Raw genomic sequence first — 17,982 nt, 5'->3', positions numbered from 1 at the left:
CTTTAGAACCTCCTGAACACGCCCCACAAATTTTTTTACATTCTGTTTAGAAATGAGGACGTAATTTGAAAACTCGCGTCTAGGGATTTTTCTAGGGACTGTCGGTAAAGTTTTCGACGCTATTTCATTAATTTGCACATCCGCGCCTTGAGAGCGAAGCGCTTCCGCGCTCCACAGGTTGTTACACCTGCTCCTAATCCTAAATATCCCTATCTACCGCGACGGACACGCTACACGATCAACCGTCGAAGCAAATCTTCGTACCGCGTGCAACCTTCTAGCGTGCTACGTACGCACCGGTTTCACACCCCCTACGAACGCGCGCTTTTTCCGCTTTCTCCGCTTTCACTTCACTCTTTGTCCACGCTACCTCGCAACTAGTCGATGTCCTTGCTTTCGCTACGCTGAGCTCTACGTGCACACTTTTTACACATTATAATTTACTCAGTTTATTCAATTTTATAATAAAGTTTTGTGTTTATCTACATAATCGTATTTGTTTCGTTCATTTGTGTTTTCAACCCTTCTCTACGTATAATCAGCACCCACGTGTACAACACAGCTAGACTCTCTCGCGAGCCGCGTGTTTGCCGCTGGGGTGCTTGAGACACAAATCCGAACAAGTCTCGAGTATATTTTGCGCATGCGCACTACAATTATTTATTATAAAACAAACTTGTAGATACTTAAGAAATTATTCACTCACAAACAATGTGTCACTCAGAAATTATTCACTCACAAATAAACTCTGTTTATTATAAAAAATTACTAAAAAGTTTCGGCTCACATCATAACTGAAATAAAATTGCTAATTACAAAAGAACTAATTTCTCACAAACGTTAAAAATAGACTCACAATCAATCACAAACGATTTACAAATGAAATACACTAAGAAAAATTAAAAATAATCATATTTTATTATTCCTTCCGGCTAGCTTCATGTAGGTGTAAAGGTTGTACGTGGGTTGTTGCCCGTGGAGCGCTGAACCGCTCTGCTCGTGATGGTCCGATGCGATTTTATATTTAAATAATAAGTTAAGAATTTTTGTAAAGAAAAATAAATTGATTAAACTTTGGAAGGGTTTTAATTAAACAATTATAAACTTTAACTCAAACTTTTGTTGCGAGAGTTTTCGTAGTTCTAGGGATTTTGTCCAAGGAACGTGGGTAAGCCGCCCGTGGAGCGCTAAAGCACTCTGCTCACGTGATTTATTTAAGAAAAGGAAAACTATTTTAAACTGTTTTAAATGAACTGAATTTTTAATAACAAATAACTTTAGTTTAATGAATTAGAACACGAACAATAAATTGAATTGAAAATAAATGGTTTTACACGTGTATACTTCTTTTGAGGGTTTTACAAAGAACAAAGGACAAAAGGACGAAGATTCCGCAAGGTTCCTCTATATATAAAGCTCTTGATCACCAAGTAAATAATCGTTAGCAATGCTCATTAATTTTGTCCATGACTAACATTTGATAACGAAAAACCGATTCTCTTCTACTGATCGAGCTGTATAATGAGGAGTCCTTGATAACAAAATACTGTTTCTCTTTTACAATATAAATTTGACGCACTTCAGCCACCACATTCAACTTCCTTTATAACCTAGTTCACAATTTATTCCGCTCCATACAGCCTAGTTCACAATACATTTTGAATCTATGTTCTCTTAAACCAGCGAGGATCGCAACACTTTAAACAAACTAAGAGATTTCCAAATCTGTAACTTTAAGAAATACGTAGTTGCTTCACAAGACGTTTGATAAAAGAGAGCCTTTCATTGCTAACATAAACAAGCATTAGCAACTCTAATGTTAATTAGTTTTAAATTTCAGAGTAATTAACGATCAACCTGATTGGTTCTTTAATTGCATTTCTTTTCTTCTCGAATGAGCGTTTTAGGACTTGACAATGCTTTAACTTTGTTTTGCGAGCTTTATAATTAGTTGTCTCTGACAATTTACAGTTTGAATTTGCCTCTTAATGTACAATCATTGATTTAACGAAGATACACAACGGCCACACTTACATCACTGTGACTTACATATACAATAGTTTTACGGTGTTTCAAATTATTTACATTTACATTTTCCTCCGCTGTGTGGCGCTGTTCCGCAAAAGTTGCTGACACGCAACACAACAAAATTAAAGTACTAGTGACCTCTGGTTCTGGTGGGAGTACCATCTTTTCAGAAACGATGAGTATCAGCCTTTTGTTTCGAGCTGCCGTACCGTAAGGCGTTTTCGTTGTCGCGAGTTTCTAGTTCCCTCAGTTTTCTTATGCACACAAGCGTATATTTTTTAGTTTAAAGTTTTTGTATATATGTATAATATTTAGGGGCTTGTGTATGTGTGTGTGTATATATATATATATATATATATATGTATGTCTTTTTAGCTTAGAGTTATATGTATATAATTAGTGTATATACATATATAAGCACTTGTGATTCCGCGGTGTTAATGTGGAAAATTGAACGTGTTAAATATATAAATTATACAAAGGTGCAACGTGCTGTGACTAAGGTAAGGAAGAACTTATATCTATGTTAATTAGGAGAGATAAAGAATAGGATATCAATAGGGGAGATAAAGACAAAACTCTTGAATACATCAGCAGAAATGTTGAAAATAATTACTTGTTAGATAAAAAAAGAATGTATATGTGAAGCATTTTTGCAACTAAAAGCACGACATATTTTTTTCATGTTTTTAAAAACGAAGGTTTAATACGCTTACTGCGTATAAAATGATGAACAAAGGAACGACGAGGAGCTTCACGCGTCTGACGTCACAGCAAACGGATTAACTTTTAGAGGATTAACCAGCATTCTTTTACAAAAATAATGGTTTCATTTTTTACAAAAATTTATGTATACATGCAACGTATATGTTATGCAGAATTTCAGGATCTCTGAAGTTTAAAAATAATTAAAAGACACATTTGCACATGGTCAATTCTGAATTAAGAACTAAAGTAATAGTGTAAACAACATGCACTGTGCATACATCAGAACAAATATGACAATGTTGTACATACATCAATGTGTATAAATCAAAATAAAAAATTGTTGAAAGTGTTTTCACTTTTAAGTCATTAAAAATGCTTCTTCTAAACATTGGTTTTTATTTAACGTTTTTGAAAAAAATTGCTGAAATGAATTCTCCTATTGTATTGTTTAATAAACTATAAATGAATTTCTCAGATTCTTAACTGTTCTGGTTTTTCTTTTTCGTATGCTAACAACACATAGTATTAATTTTCATTGGCTGAATATATTAGGCCCAATGTAGCTCGACTTTAATGATCATATGTGTAACATTCAAATAGTTAATTTGCATTCCTTAACAATGTTATTTGTATTGATATAAATAATTTAATTACTATATTTATATAATTTCAAGATTTTTGTTTTTTAATGAACATTACTGTTATTTATTCTAAGTTTACTTTTAATGCATTACGCATGCTTTCAATATTGCATTTGCATTTACATTTAATATTTATCTTATGTCCATTTTGTATTAAAAATATTCATAAAATGTTTATATAGCAATTTTAAGCAAACTTTAAGCTTCAAATTAGTGTAACATTAATATTTTTTATGGTATTTTTATGTCATTAAATCTTGTTAGAATTTAAAGTTCTAAATTTTGTCATTTTATATATTTCAACCATATATGGCAAAATTAAATATTTAAATTTGTAAAATATTCAGGTATTTCTTCTTATTTATTATTATTTATATAATTCTGAAATGTGAATATCATTGACTATTATGTGTGTAAATTAGTTTGGTGCTTGTTTTTAAATATTCTGCTGCTATATCATGTTTGGAAGAGACGTCATTTATGGTTAGAAAACACCATGTGATTTAGCTACATGATCAGTATAATTATAGATTCCTCTGGTATAATCTTAGTTAATAATCCCTAGTTAATATAAAATTCCTCTCTGGTATAATTTTAATTCTCAGTTGGTATGGTGGTGTTTCAGTTATGTAATTATTATCGTAAGATTATTCATAACCTTATTCATGTTTTGTATGTATACTGATGAGTATTGTTACCTGAAATGTTTTTAATATTCTTAATTATATACAATAATGTGTAACAAATAGAAATTTCAGCAACCACAGAATTAGCAAATTAAGCAGTTACAGGTCATTAAAGTCTCAATAATAGCAACTAACGTAAGGGTTAAAAATCAATTGTATTAACTATGGTTGTTGACAACATAATATTAAGCACTGTATGTATTCTGTTTATATTTTAGTTAAAAAAAAATTGTAGCTGAAGTAGTTAAAATATTTTGTTTCGTATAAGTTGTCTACAAGATGTGGAAAGTGGTAACGGAAAGTTTGGGAAAGAAATTTTCATTTCATTAACAAATGTGAGTTTAGTCAACTTAAGAAGTTTAACATTAATAATCCCCAAGATTAATAGATTTTCCAAACGTATGTCTAAAAATATGTTCAATATACATATAAAGATCCAACATATATTTTTTCTTTGTTGACAAAGGGTATAGCTGGGTAAGGTAGGCACAATGGCCCTTGAACCAAATTAAATTCAGAATGCGTCATTCGATAGCATATCAAAAGAAAATGGTGTACACTAATTTTCAACCCTTTATCTTAATCGGGGGGGGGGGGGGGGGGGGGGGGGGGCAAAAGAAACGCTAAATCATGCCCCATTTCTCCTATTTAATAACATCCGAAAATTCTGATACACTACAAACACGGAAGCGCATATTATGGAATTTTTTCAGATTTTTTCTAGTTGTAAAAAATGAAAAACCGAACAAACAATCTGAAGAAACGCGATTTGTTATTGAAAATGTAAGAACACTACTTTTATATTACTGTGGTAATAATATATTAGTATAACTATTGAAGTTTTTCAGATTTTTGGTTGTGGTGCAATGTAGTTAAAAAAATCAAAAACCAATTGTTTCGCATGAAAAAATAACTTCTACTTCGAATTTATAAAGTCCACAGTGGGCTGTTTGCCCGATTTCAGCGGTCAAAATTCAATTTTTTAAATTTTACATAGATTGTAAAATTTTTGTGGCTTGACTTATGTTAGTTGAATATCTGAGGAACAATCTCCCATCATTCGTTTTCCCATTCATGTATCCATAAAGCACTAAAATTTGTCGGAAGTTTGAAATTCTGTTAACACGTTTTCATTTCTCAACGAATTCATCTATTAGTAATTGTTACCTTATTTACATACATTAAACAGTTTTTTGTTTTATAGAAGTTTTTTTAGCTAAGTATAAGGTATACTTTTAAGAGAATTTCACTTTTGTACTATATACATTTTTGTAATTATTAATATTTAAAGATAACCAACGATTCAGTCACTTTCTTTATGATTCTAAGACTTTGGTAACGATTTTGTTATACTTTCGGGTGAGTCCCGGTGTTCATTTCTGTGCCATTGTGTTCTTTAAAGTTTTCTGATTAAGATGCAAGAAAAATTGGTTCCGACTACGTCCGACTCCGTGTTTTATAGTTGATCTACGAAAAAATGGCCATCGCGCGCGCGCGAAAAACGCAGTATTTCTCACATCCTGCATGTTCGCATTCGCTATAGGAAGGAACTGTTTAACTCATAAACGTTCATTGTATACTTTAGAATACTGTATGTAGATAGATTTTTGTCTCTATTTTTTTAATGTAGTTGAATCAGTCAATTTACATGGAAAAGTCGAAAAAATTACATTAGTATGTATTATATATCACTTAATGAAGATATTAAATATCAGTGATGAAAAATGGATATATGAGAATGTACCTTTTAATAGAAAATCCTGTGTTTCTATTAATTTTCATCGGAACATGCGTCACTAAATTCCTCGCCTGGTAATATGTCCTCCTTATCTGATGTTGCTCCTCTTCTTCTTCTTCTTCGCATTCTTCTTCCTCTTCTTCCTCTGTTTCCTCATTATCATCATCACCATCATCATCATCTTCTTCTGATGCTTGTTCTTCTTTAGTTGATGGATTTTCAGAAGGTAGAATCAATTGCAATGTCTCGCTTAAAAAGGGGTTTGATTTTTTCTTTCTAATTTGTCTCATACTGGATATCAGAGGATCGGAAATAATTAAAAATCTATTGAGCACCTCCGTATTACATGCTTTTCTAGTACATTTTCGTGTATTATTTTCTCTGTAACGGCGAAAGTGTTTGTTTCTTACCTCGGCTGCCTCTTCCGAGAGGTTTCCAATGGGTTTACAATTAATAATAATTAATAGTGGACTTCCACACCACCTTTGAGGTTCCACTAATGGCGCGTTAGATTTTTTTATAGTGGATCTTTGCCTGGAGCCCTATTGTACCACTTTATAAATTATCAGCACACGTTAGATCGCCTCTGACTGTATTTGTTATTGTTAGAATTAAGTGAATTACAACTACATTAACTTGATATATATACTTATTTATTGTATAAAAACTAAACTACTCTATACTAGTTTGTCACAAGCTTATCCAAACTACCAACTATACTAAAACTAAATACAAAATCATATTCTACGAATAGTTATAAACTGTCAGCCCACATTAGATCGCCTCTGACTGACATAGTGAAAATGAAAACAGTGTTTCACATATTTTGCAATTTTCGTACCTTTGCAGTTGGCTTGTAAAAAGAACTTTTAGGACGTCGTAATTCTTGACCGAGACATATCGTATCCTTATGAATTTTTACTTTCATCATAAAATATGCTATTTTTTTTCGACGTTCGTTGCACGTACTAGTGTCAAACTAACCACAAAGCTGAGGTGAATTGTTAACACCTTGTACAAAATAAGGAAATATTTTATCAAGAATGCCCTCTTCAGCCCGTACGGTAGGATACATTTTATCAAAAATAGTATTAAATATACGAAATGCAAAAGAAAATTTCTTACTAGGGGCTATAAGACTCCCAAAAATCTGAATCATTATTTGTCTTATAGACACGAAGAAATATTAAAATCTGTTCATTTCGTGAAAGAACTGTTGTACTATCTAACAATTCTGCCTTGCATATGTCGCAGTTGGTTTTTCTAATATTTTTCATAGCGACATATCCTGCAAAATATTCAGTGGCACATGATTCTAATGTGTGGGCAGTTTCAGATACTTCTTGCAAGATATCAGCGATGATAGTATCACTTGGATCCTCTACTTCTAGGCTTTGACGGGCGACTCCAGAATCTCTGATGAATCTGGAGTCACTGCTGTCACAATTAACAGAAATTGACGAATTTTCGGTACTAGTTGACGCAACATTTTCCGAAGATTGTGGCAAAGTGAAAAGATTAAAATCTTCGTCATCTAAACAATTTGCAGATTGCGATGGATTGGATTTGCTCTTGTGTGCTGGCCGTTAACAAAGCTGCTGAAACTGTTCGACTAAATACTTGTAAAGCGAGCCTACAATTCATTCGCTCGAATATGCTTCTCTAACAATTTTACGACTGCCCTAGTGCCTTTGTTTCGTTCAAGGTCCCATAGAGATTATATGTCTGACCATGAAACTACAGAATCGTTGATCTTAAGATTATATTGCAATAAATTGTTGCGAGTGTTTTTAAATATATGCAAATAATCATGAAGAAAATAAATTTTATTTCCTTCATGTATTATATAGGTATGGTTTATCAAGAGATACTTTTCGATCTACTACCGATTTGTTACCAGAGCCTTGATCGCAAACAATTGCACGTATACGTAAACCAGTGCTACAGACAGCAGCAATTACCGCCTCAAGCACATTCAACAAGTTTACAGTTGACATGTTGCAGTTACTTATGAAATAAGAAACGGGTTGCTTCCAATTATAAAATAACCCGCGAACCATGAAAACTAAGGCTTGCGTGCCTTTTTTTTTTACGGGGTGGGAAAAATGCCTTACGCAGACCAGGCAAGTTGGAATGTGCCCGGTACTGTGGGGCTCCTACCATGTAGTTTACCTACTAAAATACCCACCTCGATTTCGCCAATCTGGGCGCCACGTCGCGTCGCGAAGAAACCACGCTCCCGGAACCGCTGGTGAGCATTACTTCGGGGGCGGGGCGACTTATACTGGCAACTATGAAAACCGGCCTCTCGAAGGAGTGTGAACTCACGAAATTAAGTCTCCGCCCTGGTCTAACATAACTTTTGTCAGCGATGGTAAAGACGTCATACCATAATAAAAATAATAGTCAAAACAGTAAAATCGTCATAATGGTAAAATATAAAATATATTTATATAAAACGTCAGTGATTCAAGTGTTCAAACTTAACTATCGCTAACCCAGTTGTCTCGTTCCCTTGTTGTGGTCCTTCCATCTACAGCATCCACGGGGCGTCTCAAATCTTTACACTATGTCCGTGGCACAGTGGACATAGGACAGAATCAATATAGTACGAAATACCGGTAATTCAGGTGAATAAATAGACGAAAACATATGTATGTACATAGACACGAGTGAGATTAAGATAAACTAAGACAAATAAATAAATAGATAGTTAACAAATAAATAAATAAATAAATAAATACATGTAAATAAATATGTGTATAGTGTCCACCTAGTCATGTCTTTATCATTCCCTTCTCCTTCTTTTTCTTCCTCTTCCTCTTCTTGTTGTTGTCCCCGTCTTTTCCTTATCTCTCTCGCAATCTTCTTTTTCTTTCAGCGTCTTACTTATATATAGTCTATTACCGTGGACCCCGTTTTTTCTTCCCTTAGCAGGTTAATAAAATTTCCTTTGTTGAACCTCGTGCGGAGAATGGAGCAAAGCTCCGCCCTGTCGATACTACATTTGCTGCATTCAAAAAGAAAATGTTCTGGGTTATCGTCCTTCTCAGAACCAGCACATGGCGTCATCTTGTTTTCTAATTTTCCTGAGGAAGCTACCAAAACACCCGTGTCCTGATAGGACTTGTGTTAAGTGGAAGTTGAGAATTTTCCGGTCCCCAAGTAATCCATTCTTTCACTTTAGGGATTAGGCAGTGGGTCCATCTACCCTTAATGGATTGCTCCCATCTCTTCTGCCATTGTCGCTTCCCTCTCTCTCACCTTCAGCCCGCCTGCTGCGTCAATTCCACCTTCACGGTCTACATCAATCGGCGCTTGGCCCGAAAGGACACGAATGGCGTCGTCCGAGACCGTTCTATATGCCCGGGCTACTCTAATCAACGCAGTGCGCTGGGTACTTCCTAGGGTCCCTACATTTCCCTTGTTTTCAAGACCCGTAGCCCATATAGGAGCCGCATATAAAATCACCGACTCTACTACCTTATACTAGAGCTTTCTGGCTCAATTTCCCGCCTCGTATAAATTGGGCGTAAGCAGGGCCAGCCTATTTGCATAACTTAACACCCTGTTACACACCGTAGTAATGTGTTTCTTATACATCCTCTTCTCTTCCATGATTACACCGAGGTACATATCCTGCTACCTTCAGCGTTGTAATCGTCGATTCCCCGCAGTTAATCTTCAGGTCGCCAGTCACCTTCCTGCCAGTGAGCAGGATAGCTTCAGTTTTGTGGTGGGCGAGGCTAAGTCCCTCCATCTCGTACCAGATTCACATATTAAGGATCGCTTCCTTGGCCTTCTTTATCATTCTGTTCAGATTTTCGTCTATAATTATTATTCCAATATCATCTGCGTAGCCTACCAAGTACACATCTATATCCATTTGGGTCCTCAGGAGGTCGTCGTACACGATGTTCCATAGCAACGGGCCGATCACCGACCACTGAGGAACTCCGCCGAAAGGCTTGCGTGCCTGGTTTCATCTCTGATCCAAAGACACAATAATCTTGGAAGCCTTCATAATCAAAGGACTTCTTTATCGTCATTTTGTCGAATAGTAACATGTATCGATAAACAAATCTGTTGCTCGTCCGCAGAAAATACAGGATGCGAATACAATTGCATTAACATAAACATCTTTACTTTGTTCGAAACTTTGTCCTTTATGTTTCGATCGAAAACTGACTGCGTCATTTTGTACGACTCTATTTTACGTTTTAATACTAATATTTGTTTATTTTTGCTCGCTAATTTCTGCGTTGCTAATTTGAGCTGATTAATTTTTTTTGGCTTTCGGTTTAGACTGATTCCATTTAAGAGCTTTGCCCTTTAATTTACTGCAAATTATCGCCTTTGCCGCATACTCTTCCAGTCCGTGCGTCACGATTAGTCTTCTCATTTGTTGCACCTAGATTTCCGCGTCGGAAACGCTACCATCAAAATTGGCAACCAAGTCTTTGATGTCCTTCCAACGGACTTCATGTGATCGTGGCGACGCACAGTGCGGCACTTGAATAAGGATTTTGGGACAAAAATAAAAGAATGTATAGCATGTACTAATAATTCATATTTTTATCTCGCAAATTGTTTGAAGTAAGTTAAATAAAATTATTTGAGTATTATTACATAAATATAATAATTATAACAAAAAACATATTACATTTTATAATAAAATAACACAAGGCAATATTAATGCTAACAGAACAGTAAGAAATAATATTAAACAATAAAAAACTATATACAATAAATGATTTAATATATAATTATATAGATATTAATAAAATAAAATTAATTAGAGCTTTCGTCAGAGCTATCGATTGCCTCTAATTCTAGATCAAGAAAATCAAGTTGCCTTGGAGTAGTGTTTGCTTCGTGTTCAAAATTAATATATTCCTTAATGTCCTCAAGATCTCTAATTTGTTTTTTTGTAGTAGTTTTTCTTAAACTTGATATCAGGGGATCCGACGAGAGTAAAAGCTTTTTCATTAGATCTTCATTAGTAGCCTTCCTACTTATTTTACGCGTGTAACTTGATCGGTCTTTTCTGATCACTTTATGCGTTGCTTCTAATGCCTCTTCTGAGAGAAGGCCTATAGGTAAATTAAAGTAATTAATTACCTCACACCCATGAATTAAAATTTTATGGACGCTACTGGGCATGTAGTACCAATCATACAATTTCATGTACAATTCAAATGTGTTATTTAAGAGGATCTTAAATCGGTGAATATGAATATTTTTACCACAAGATAAAATGCGTAAAATTAAATAAAAGTTATCTATTAAATTTTTGTCAATTTTTGTTATTTCAGAACTTATTTGAGAATTACTGAAAAACCTTCTTGCCGTATTCCCGTCGTTTATAGAACCGAAACCGGGTTTTGGTTTATCTACTAGAAGCTCTAAATTTGATTTAAATTCTTCTTGGATCCTCTTTTTAGTCTCTTGAAATATTATTTTATTCTCTGCACTTCTTACTTGCCAACATTTAAACGGAAGTCGATATGATATATGAAGCAGGCACTCAAAAAATCGGATTCAGGCATGTAATGTAGATCAACCAAAACGATACTGATCGGTGTTTGAAGGTTTTTCGGTAATTTCCCTAGAGTTCATCTCCTTTGGAGCTGCTCCACGAATATAACATTTTGAAGCTGAATTAGTGTTGGATAAAATGTTACTGATACTTCCGTCTATCATAGTGAAATGCAATTCATATGAAATAGTCAAATTAAAATCATCGTTAAAATCGCATTTGTTGTACGTAGAGAGTTGTTCAATTATGGTTTGCATTATGGCTTCTTGTTTCTTAACCAATTGGGCATTCTCTTTGATAAACATAAATTTTACCGGCCTACAAAAAAATGTAGAAGATGACCGAGAGTTGACCCACAATTCTTTGCCGTTTTGGATATTTATTAATTTTAGTGGAACAAAGACTATTAAAAATAAAAATGCATCGCTTAAATTTGTGTTTTCCATAGATTTTTATCCGACTTCGAAAAGGAAGGGGATACTCAATTCGATGTGTATGTTTTTTTTTATTTTTTAAATTTTTTTTTATTTAAATGTATATTCACCGATTACGCCGAGACGGATGGACCAATCGGAACGAAACTTTTTGCATCTTGTAGAGTATGTCTCCCGATTGGTCCCGTTAAAAAAACATTTTGCATTTTTTTGTTCCGAACGCTTTTTATTGCAAAAAAACGTACTATGTCATGTACGTGCGACGTACGTTCGCCGATTACTCAGAGACGGATGGACCAATCGGAACGAAACTCTTTGCGTCCTGTAGAGTGTAACTTCCAATTGGTCCAGTAAAAAAAATATTTTGCATATTTTCATTCCTAACGACTATTTCTAATAAATGTATGTTCGCCGATTACTCCAAGATGGATGAATCAATCGGAACGAAACATTTTGCATCTTGTAGAGTATGTCTCCCGATTGGTCCCGTTAAAAAAACATTTTGCATTTTTTCATTGTCAACGATTTTTTTGCAAAAAACGTAATGCTTGACCAGTCGGATAAAAAATTTTGCATCTTGTAGAGTATATTTCCCGACTGGTCTCGCAAAAAAATGTTTGTATTTTTTCATTCCTAACGACTTATATCGCAAAAAACGTAATACTTCAGTTATGTCTTCTGGCGTTTATGCTGCAGGGAATGTACCGATTGCGATGAAACCTTTCACATTTAGTAGGAGGTATATCCGCGATGATATCACTTGCAAAAATTTATTGAATTTGTTAATAACTACTGTTATAGCAAAAAAACCCCTTGGTGTTACGCTGCAAGGAATGTATCGTTTGCGATGAAACCTTCCATATTTGGTAGGAATTACAGGGTGTCAGGCGACTACATCGACAGCCGTAGAGGGATGATTGCTAAGGGGATTCTAAACAACTTTTTCCTTTGCCAAATTGTTGGTTAAGGTTTGGTTTGCGAGCTAATAACAAAAAACACCGACCAATCCGAGCGCGGATAGCCCGCAGTCCAAGGGACTGCAGTGTCGGGTACGAAAACCGGGCCTGACGTAGGTCGCGAACGAACGGCTCGGCACCCCGTTGGCATAGCACAATAAAAAGACTCAAATTTTCAAACCATTTGTAATTAAAATTGTTAGTGTAAAAATATTTAGATTTATTGTTAGTGTAGAGTGATAGTTTCATCTTGTCAAGAACATTGTATCATCATCCGTGCGTCGAGAGAAGAGAGAGAGAAAGGAGCGAAGGATCGAACTCGTTAACCGTTTCTGTTCATCTAAATATCCGGTGAGTGCGATTAAAAAACTGGATACTCTGTCCTCAGTAATTAAGGAAAATTGTAATATCTTTTGAATGCCCATTATATTTTCATACTTCGTTTCTTTTGGCAAAATATATAATAGTTATTTATTCAATCTCGATAATTATTTAGTGCGTATTTCCCAAACCTTGTGTCCAACGAGCGAGAGGCTTGTATAAGTCTAGACCGAATCCGAATCCTGTAATACCTTACCTTCACAAAAAAGGTGTTTAAGCGTTGCGTCGGCTCATATCAATCCGCAGACTAGTCACCTACCACTACGCCTGCTCCGCACGTAACAATGCACTCAAAAAATGCAAATCCACTTTTTATTTAAATGGAATTGCATTTTTTTTTTACTTGAAACATTCAACTCCTTGAAACATTCTGCATAAAAAAGTACTAAGATACTATTAGAACTAATAAATGGAGGGACCTCGCGTCTACATACACAGTAAAAGCTGAATATATGCAACAGAGATTGGAAACTAGACGTTGCATTGACATATCCAGCCGAAATGTCAAATCTCGAATTAGGTGGAACGACCAGCCAAGCGTGAACGTAGAAAGGGACAGATAGTGGAGGAGAGAGAGAGAGAAGTCTAATGATCAAAGCAAAGAGCCGAAATGTATCGGTGTGACTAATACTAATTCAATTATAAAACTTTTTTATTTTTGACTTTTTTTTATTGAAACTTTTACTAGCGCATTGGTGAAATTTTTCTGATTAAAATGATACCAAACACGATATAGTTTGAATGGGGCGAGGTTAGGGGGCGCTGTGTAAAATCCAGGCGGGTCGCAGTCAAAACTTAGCGAAAAGGGACAATCTCAACATTCAGAATGAGAGAAGGACAGCATGACTGTAGTGCGTCTCACTCAGCGTTCGGGCGATGTTGCCTTTTTCGCTTGCCTTCGTAGCACAGTTCGAGTGACGTAATCAAGCTAACGCTTGATTCTGACTACGATTCCAAATCGGCAGCCTTTCTACTTAGACGCCACCTTATAACTATTAGCTGAACTAAATTTGTCACGTAACTTGCTCTGTAGTATCCAGATAATGGCGGAACTCGTCTTTGGGAACGCTTTTACGGGAATCGGTTATTCGTCCTTATATGAGAAGATCTTGAGCTGAATAAGGGCTCATTCGAAAGAGGAAGGTTCAATGAGGGGGGCTCAACAAATCGTTTTAGTCACAAAACTCCTATAGTTACCTAAAATGTACTTGGATTCAACGGGCGTATTTTCTCGATTTTTCCTCTACTTTGGACACTCATATTATTAGATATTAACACAATCTCGTTAAACCATCGGTTGAGCCCCCTGCATTGGACCTTCCTCTTTCGAATGAGCCCTCACCCAGCCCCAAGTGTTCTCATATAAGGACAAATAACCGATTCCCGTAAACCCATTAATAGGCCCATTTTTGCCGGTAATGTCACCTCGCTGCATTACCCGTGTCTACCCCCTTAACTCGCGCCGCTCACTAGGTCTAGAGAGATTTTTAATAACGTGTGTTATTCCCCTCTACAGCTTGATTCTTATTATACTTTGCGATCATATAAATGGCGGGCAGAAATATATGACGTACGATAATTGATAACCGGTGATGATATTGTAAAGTTTCACGATACAATGTAATTCCTATTATTTGTCGCAAAAAAAAAAATGATGTGAACGCAAAGTAAGAAGCAAGCTGTAAAGGGGAATCACACGCACTATTAAAAATCTCCCTAGACCTCAGTAGGTCACTAGCTGCGCGAGTTAAGTGCGGTCACTTGTGAATTGCAGTATAGTTAATTCGCAATGGGTTTGTTGATTCCCGTTGAATATTATTTACTTGCAATTATCAAATGGGTGATTTATCATAGGTTGCCGACGCCCGAGTTAGGATCTTCTTAGTAGAGAAAAAGTTTTTAATTTTGCGCCGCCTCCGAAAACTTTGAAATGTATTTGGTATCCTATTTAACGATTAAGTAGATATTATTAGTAGCTATGGAATATTGGTATAAATGAAATAGAAATTATTTGACACTTTTTAGTGCATTTCGAAGTCGGATTTGTTTTTTGTTAAAAATTATTTTATGAAGTAGAAAATCAACGGAAGTAGCCGAAAGTCAAACAAGCATTGCTTAAGTATTGACTTAACTAAGCAAAGCTTAAGCATTGCTTCTTTTGCGAAGTCGACCTTATTCGCTGACTGTGAATACTTAGCGACTTAAGCATTTATTATTTAAATAAGGTGATCTTAGTTAAGAGGGGGGTCCTGCAGGTTGAGCGAGGATATTGGAATCCGATCATCGGGCGGTGGTTGTTCGTGGAAGGGCTGGTGGTGGTGGTGGTGGTGGTTTTTTTGGAAGAGGAAATACCTTTATGTACACGCAGGTGATCCCATCTGTTGCACTACTCGGCTAAGGGGGGCCTGGACAGTGTGGGACTTATACCACCCAAAAGGGGTGATATACTACCCACTAAAACTTCTCCCCTGACGTGGGCCGTCAGTGCCCTTCCATCCTTTGGAGATATCCCAGGAATACCTACGATAGCCGCAGTAACGCTTCCTTTTAGCCGCAATCCGTTATGCAAGCGCAAGGGATTACGCATCTACGTCATTAGACCTCCGATCGAGCGGTTAGGACATTCCTAACTTGCACAGAATGCACGCAGGACTTTTCCTTCGACCACGGTCAGGACCGGGACATCTCGTTTCCACGGTGACCGTGCCGTGTCTTCTTCCACCTGGTTGGTTGTTGAAGATGTGCTTTGTCCCTGATGTCGTCACTCCACCGTAAATTCGCTTCCCGCTACTTGCTGCCGTGAGCCGACCTCTCACGGCGCCGACGGGAATTCCTTCCAAGACCACGTCGCATATCCGCGTTCTCGTTGTCAGCCAAGAAGCCAGCTTCTTCTTCTTTCCTGCGTTCACCGCAAATTCGTGGATGGATGGGCAATGCTCCAACTAATCCGTAAATTCTGAAGGCCGATGATATGCTGCGCAATCTCCTCAGGACACTCCAGCTTGATGCGCAACCTTACGGCTCGGTCCATGCTGGAACAAATCAACCGGATGTCATCGTCCCTGGCTCGCACCGCACGCCTGACAATTCGGAGCGCTTCTTCTGCCTCCACGGTGGAGTCCACCTCCAGGATTTCCAGCATTACGCACTTGCGCTTGATATAAGCCATCCATCCATGCCCGAATCTCATCTCGATTCTCCGGATAAACTCTTCCGCAAGATCTTCTTTTCCCGCTACAAATGTAAAGAGAATCGCCCCGTCCCTAGCCCGGCGAATCTCTTCAACGCTATCCTCGCCCACACAATCTCCAGCATATCTCTTGATTCTCCGGACAGCTACCACATAATCATACCCCTTATTACACAAGACGTAAACCACCGAACTTTTACCCTTACCCTCTACAGGTTCTTTTATCTTGACCCCATCACTACCGACTACCTTGGCATCAACAGCTGCTACTACACTATCAAGGGCTGCTGCGTCGTTACCAGAGTTTGGAGACACAACCCTTTGACCTAGCGGAAAGTCATCCTCGTCCTCCAAAATTTCCACACAGCAGATGTCCTCACGCAGATCGACCAAACCACCCCCACCAGGACCGACATCGATTCCTTTAGCCAAAAGTGGCCCGGTTCCTTTAACCTTGTCATCCGCGCGACTAACAGAAGCCGCCGGTGCAGCCCCGAGCACCGAGCATTCCGACAAAGTGCTCAACTTCTTCAAAATAGATCGCGACAGCTTCGGTTTCGACCGCCCACACGAATCAACCCGACTGCTCACGCCTTTAGCACCGGCACCAGCAACTCCCTTCGGGCGCAGATTTACACATCTCCGCAAGACAGGTCCAAGGACCTTCTTCCTGGGAAGAGCAGTACCAGGGCGGTACGAGAATGTCCCGCCTTTGCCAAGGTTTCATGACCGGTATTCCCAGTCTTAGCCTTATGAGCATCGTCAGTGAGCGGAGTATCCCGTGAAAGCGTTGTTTTTTCCTTTTCTTTTCTCTTTTTACCTTTATCTATGCCGCCAGGCGAAGGAGAGCACTTCCCGGATCGCTACCATTGCCAGAATCCGACCACTCGATATCAATAATCTCCTTGAGTCCCTCCACCAACAAGTTCACTCTTTCACTCTTTAAATCCGCCACACCGAATAAACGACTGTTGTTCAATACAAAGCAACCACCGCGCCGCCATGACACAATGCTGCTAACGTCCTCAAACAAAGTTAATTAGTCAGACAAATAATCCAAGGCAGGCCTGGACTAGCACACTCGCACAGAGCAATAATAATAACAGAACAGATACAAGTCAACCAAGCATCCACAAGCAATTAACCAAGCGTCTTAGTTAATTTAAATTTGTTTTTTGTAAAAACAAATCGCTTTCGTCGCGAGATAATTTAATTTGCCCTATTGAAACTATCAACAAAGTGGCACCGGAGCCAATCAAAATATCAACAGGACGTAAATTCGCGGGAATTGTAATTAGTTCACGCGGGAACACTTCCTCCGGCACGGAATCTGCAATTTGTGGCACAGCTAAACGGATCACGTTTTTTTGAAAGTCACTATGTATTGAATGAAAAGTTATATTGATAAAACTGCTCGCTATCGTGTTCATTCCGTTAATCGCGCCGATCGGAATGGAGCATGATTGCATCGGGAGCCCTAATTGTCGTGCGAGTTTGTTCGTAATAAAATATGCCGGTGCACAAGCGTCTAGCAACGCACAAGCCCATATAAATATTCCCTCGGTGCTTCGAACGCGGGTTACCGTGTTCATCATTAATTGCGAACGGGGAACGCGACCAATGAGAGTTAATACAGAGCCAGCTAGTCATAAAGACTTTTTCGGATCGGTCGTCTCGTTCT

General features: G+C 37.4%; 1 protein-coding gene across 20 annotated transcripts in view; it reads left to right on the top strand.

Moving 5' to 3' along the window:
• The first annotated feature begins 2,118 nt into the window (after positions 1–2,118).
• LOC117611102 (uncharacterized) overlaps positions 2,119–17,982 on the top strand; it is a 144,429-nt gene continuing 128,565 nt past the window's right edge. For 10 of the 20 annotated variants that reach the window (XR_013062593.1, XR_013062598.1, XR_013062600.1 and 7 more), the window contains exon 1: positions 2,183–2,531. Coding sequence is in view for 2 of the 20 variants with exons in the window: in XM_076689713.1 (XP_076545828.1) it covers positions 2,415–2,531 (117 nt within the window). In the remaining 18 variants the exon portion in view is untranslated. Of the gene's footprint in view, positions 2,532–2,729; positions 3,432–17,982 lie in introns of those variants that run through there. The other 10 variants (XR_013062602.1, XR_013062601.1, XM_076689713.1 and 7 more) reach the window with 5 other exon arrangements.

Source organism: Osmia lignaria, chromosome 8 (assembly GCF_051020975.1).
Source record: "Osmia lignaria lignaria isolate PbOS001 chromosome 8, iyOsmLign1, whole genome shotgun sequence".
Taxonomy (NCBI): Eukaryota; Metazoa; Arthropoda; class Insecta; order Hymenoptera; family Megachilidae; genus Osmia; species Osmia lignaria.
This window is presented reverse-complemented; position numbering and strand designations above follow the sequence as displayed.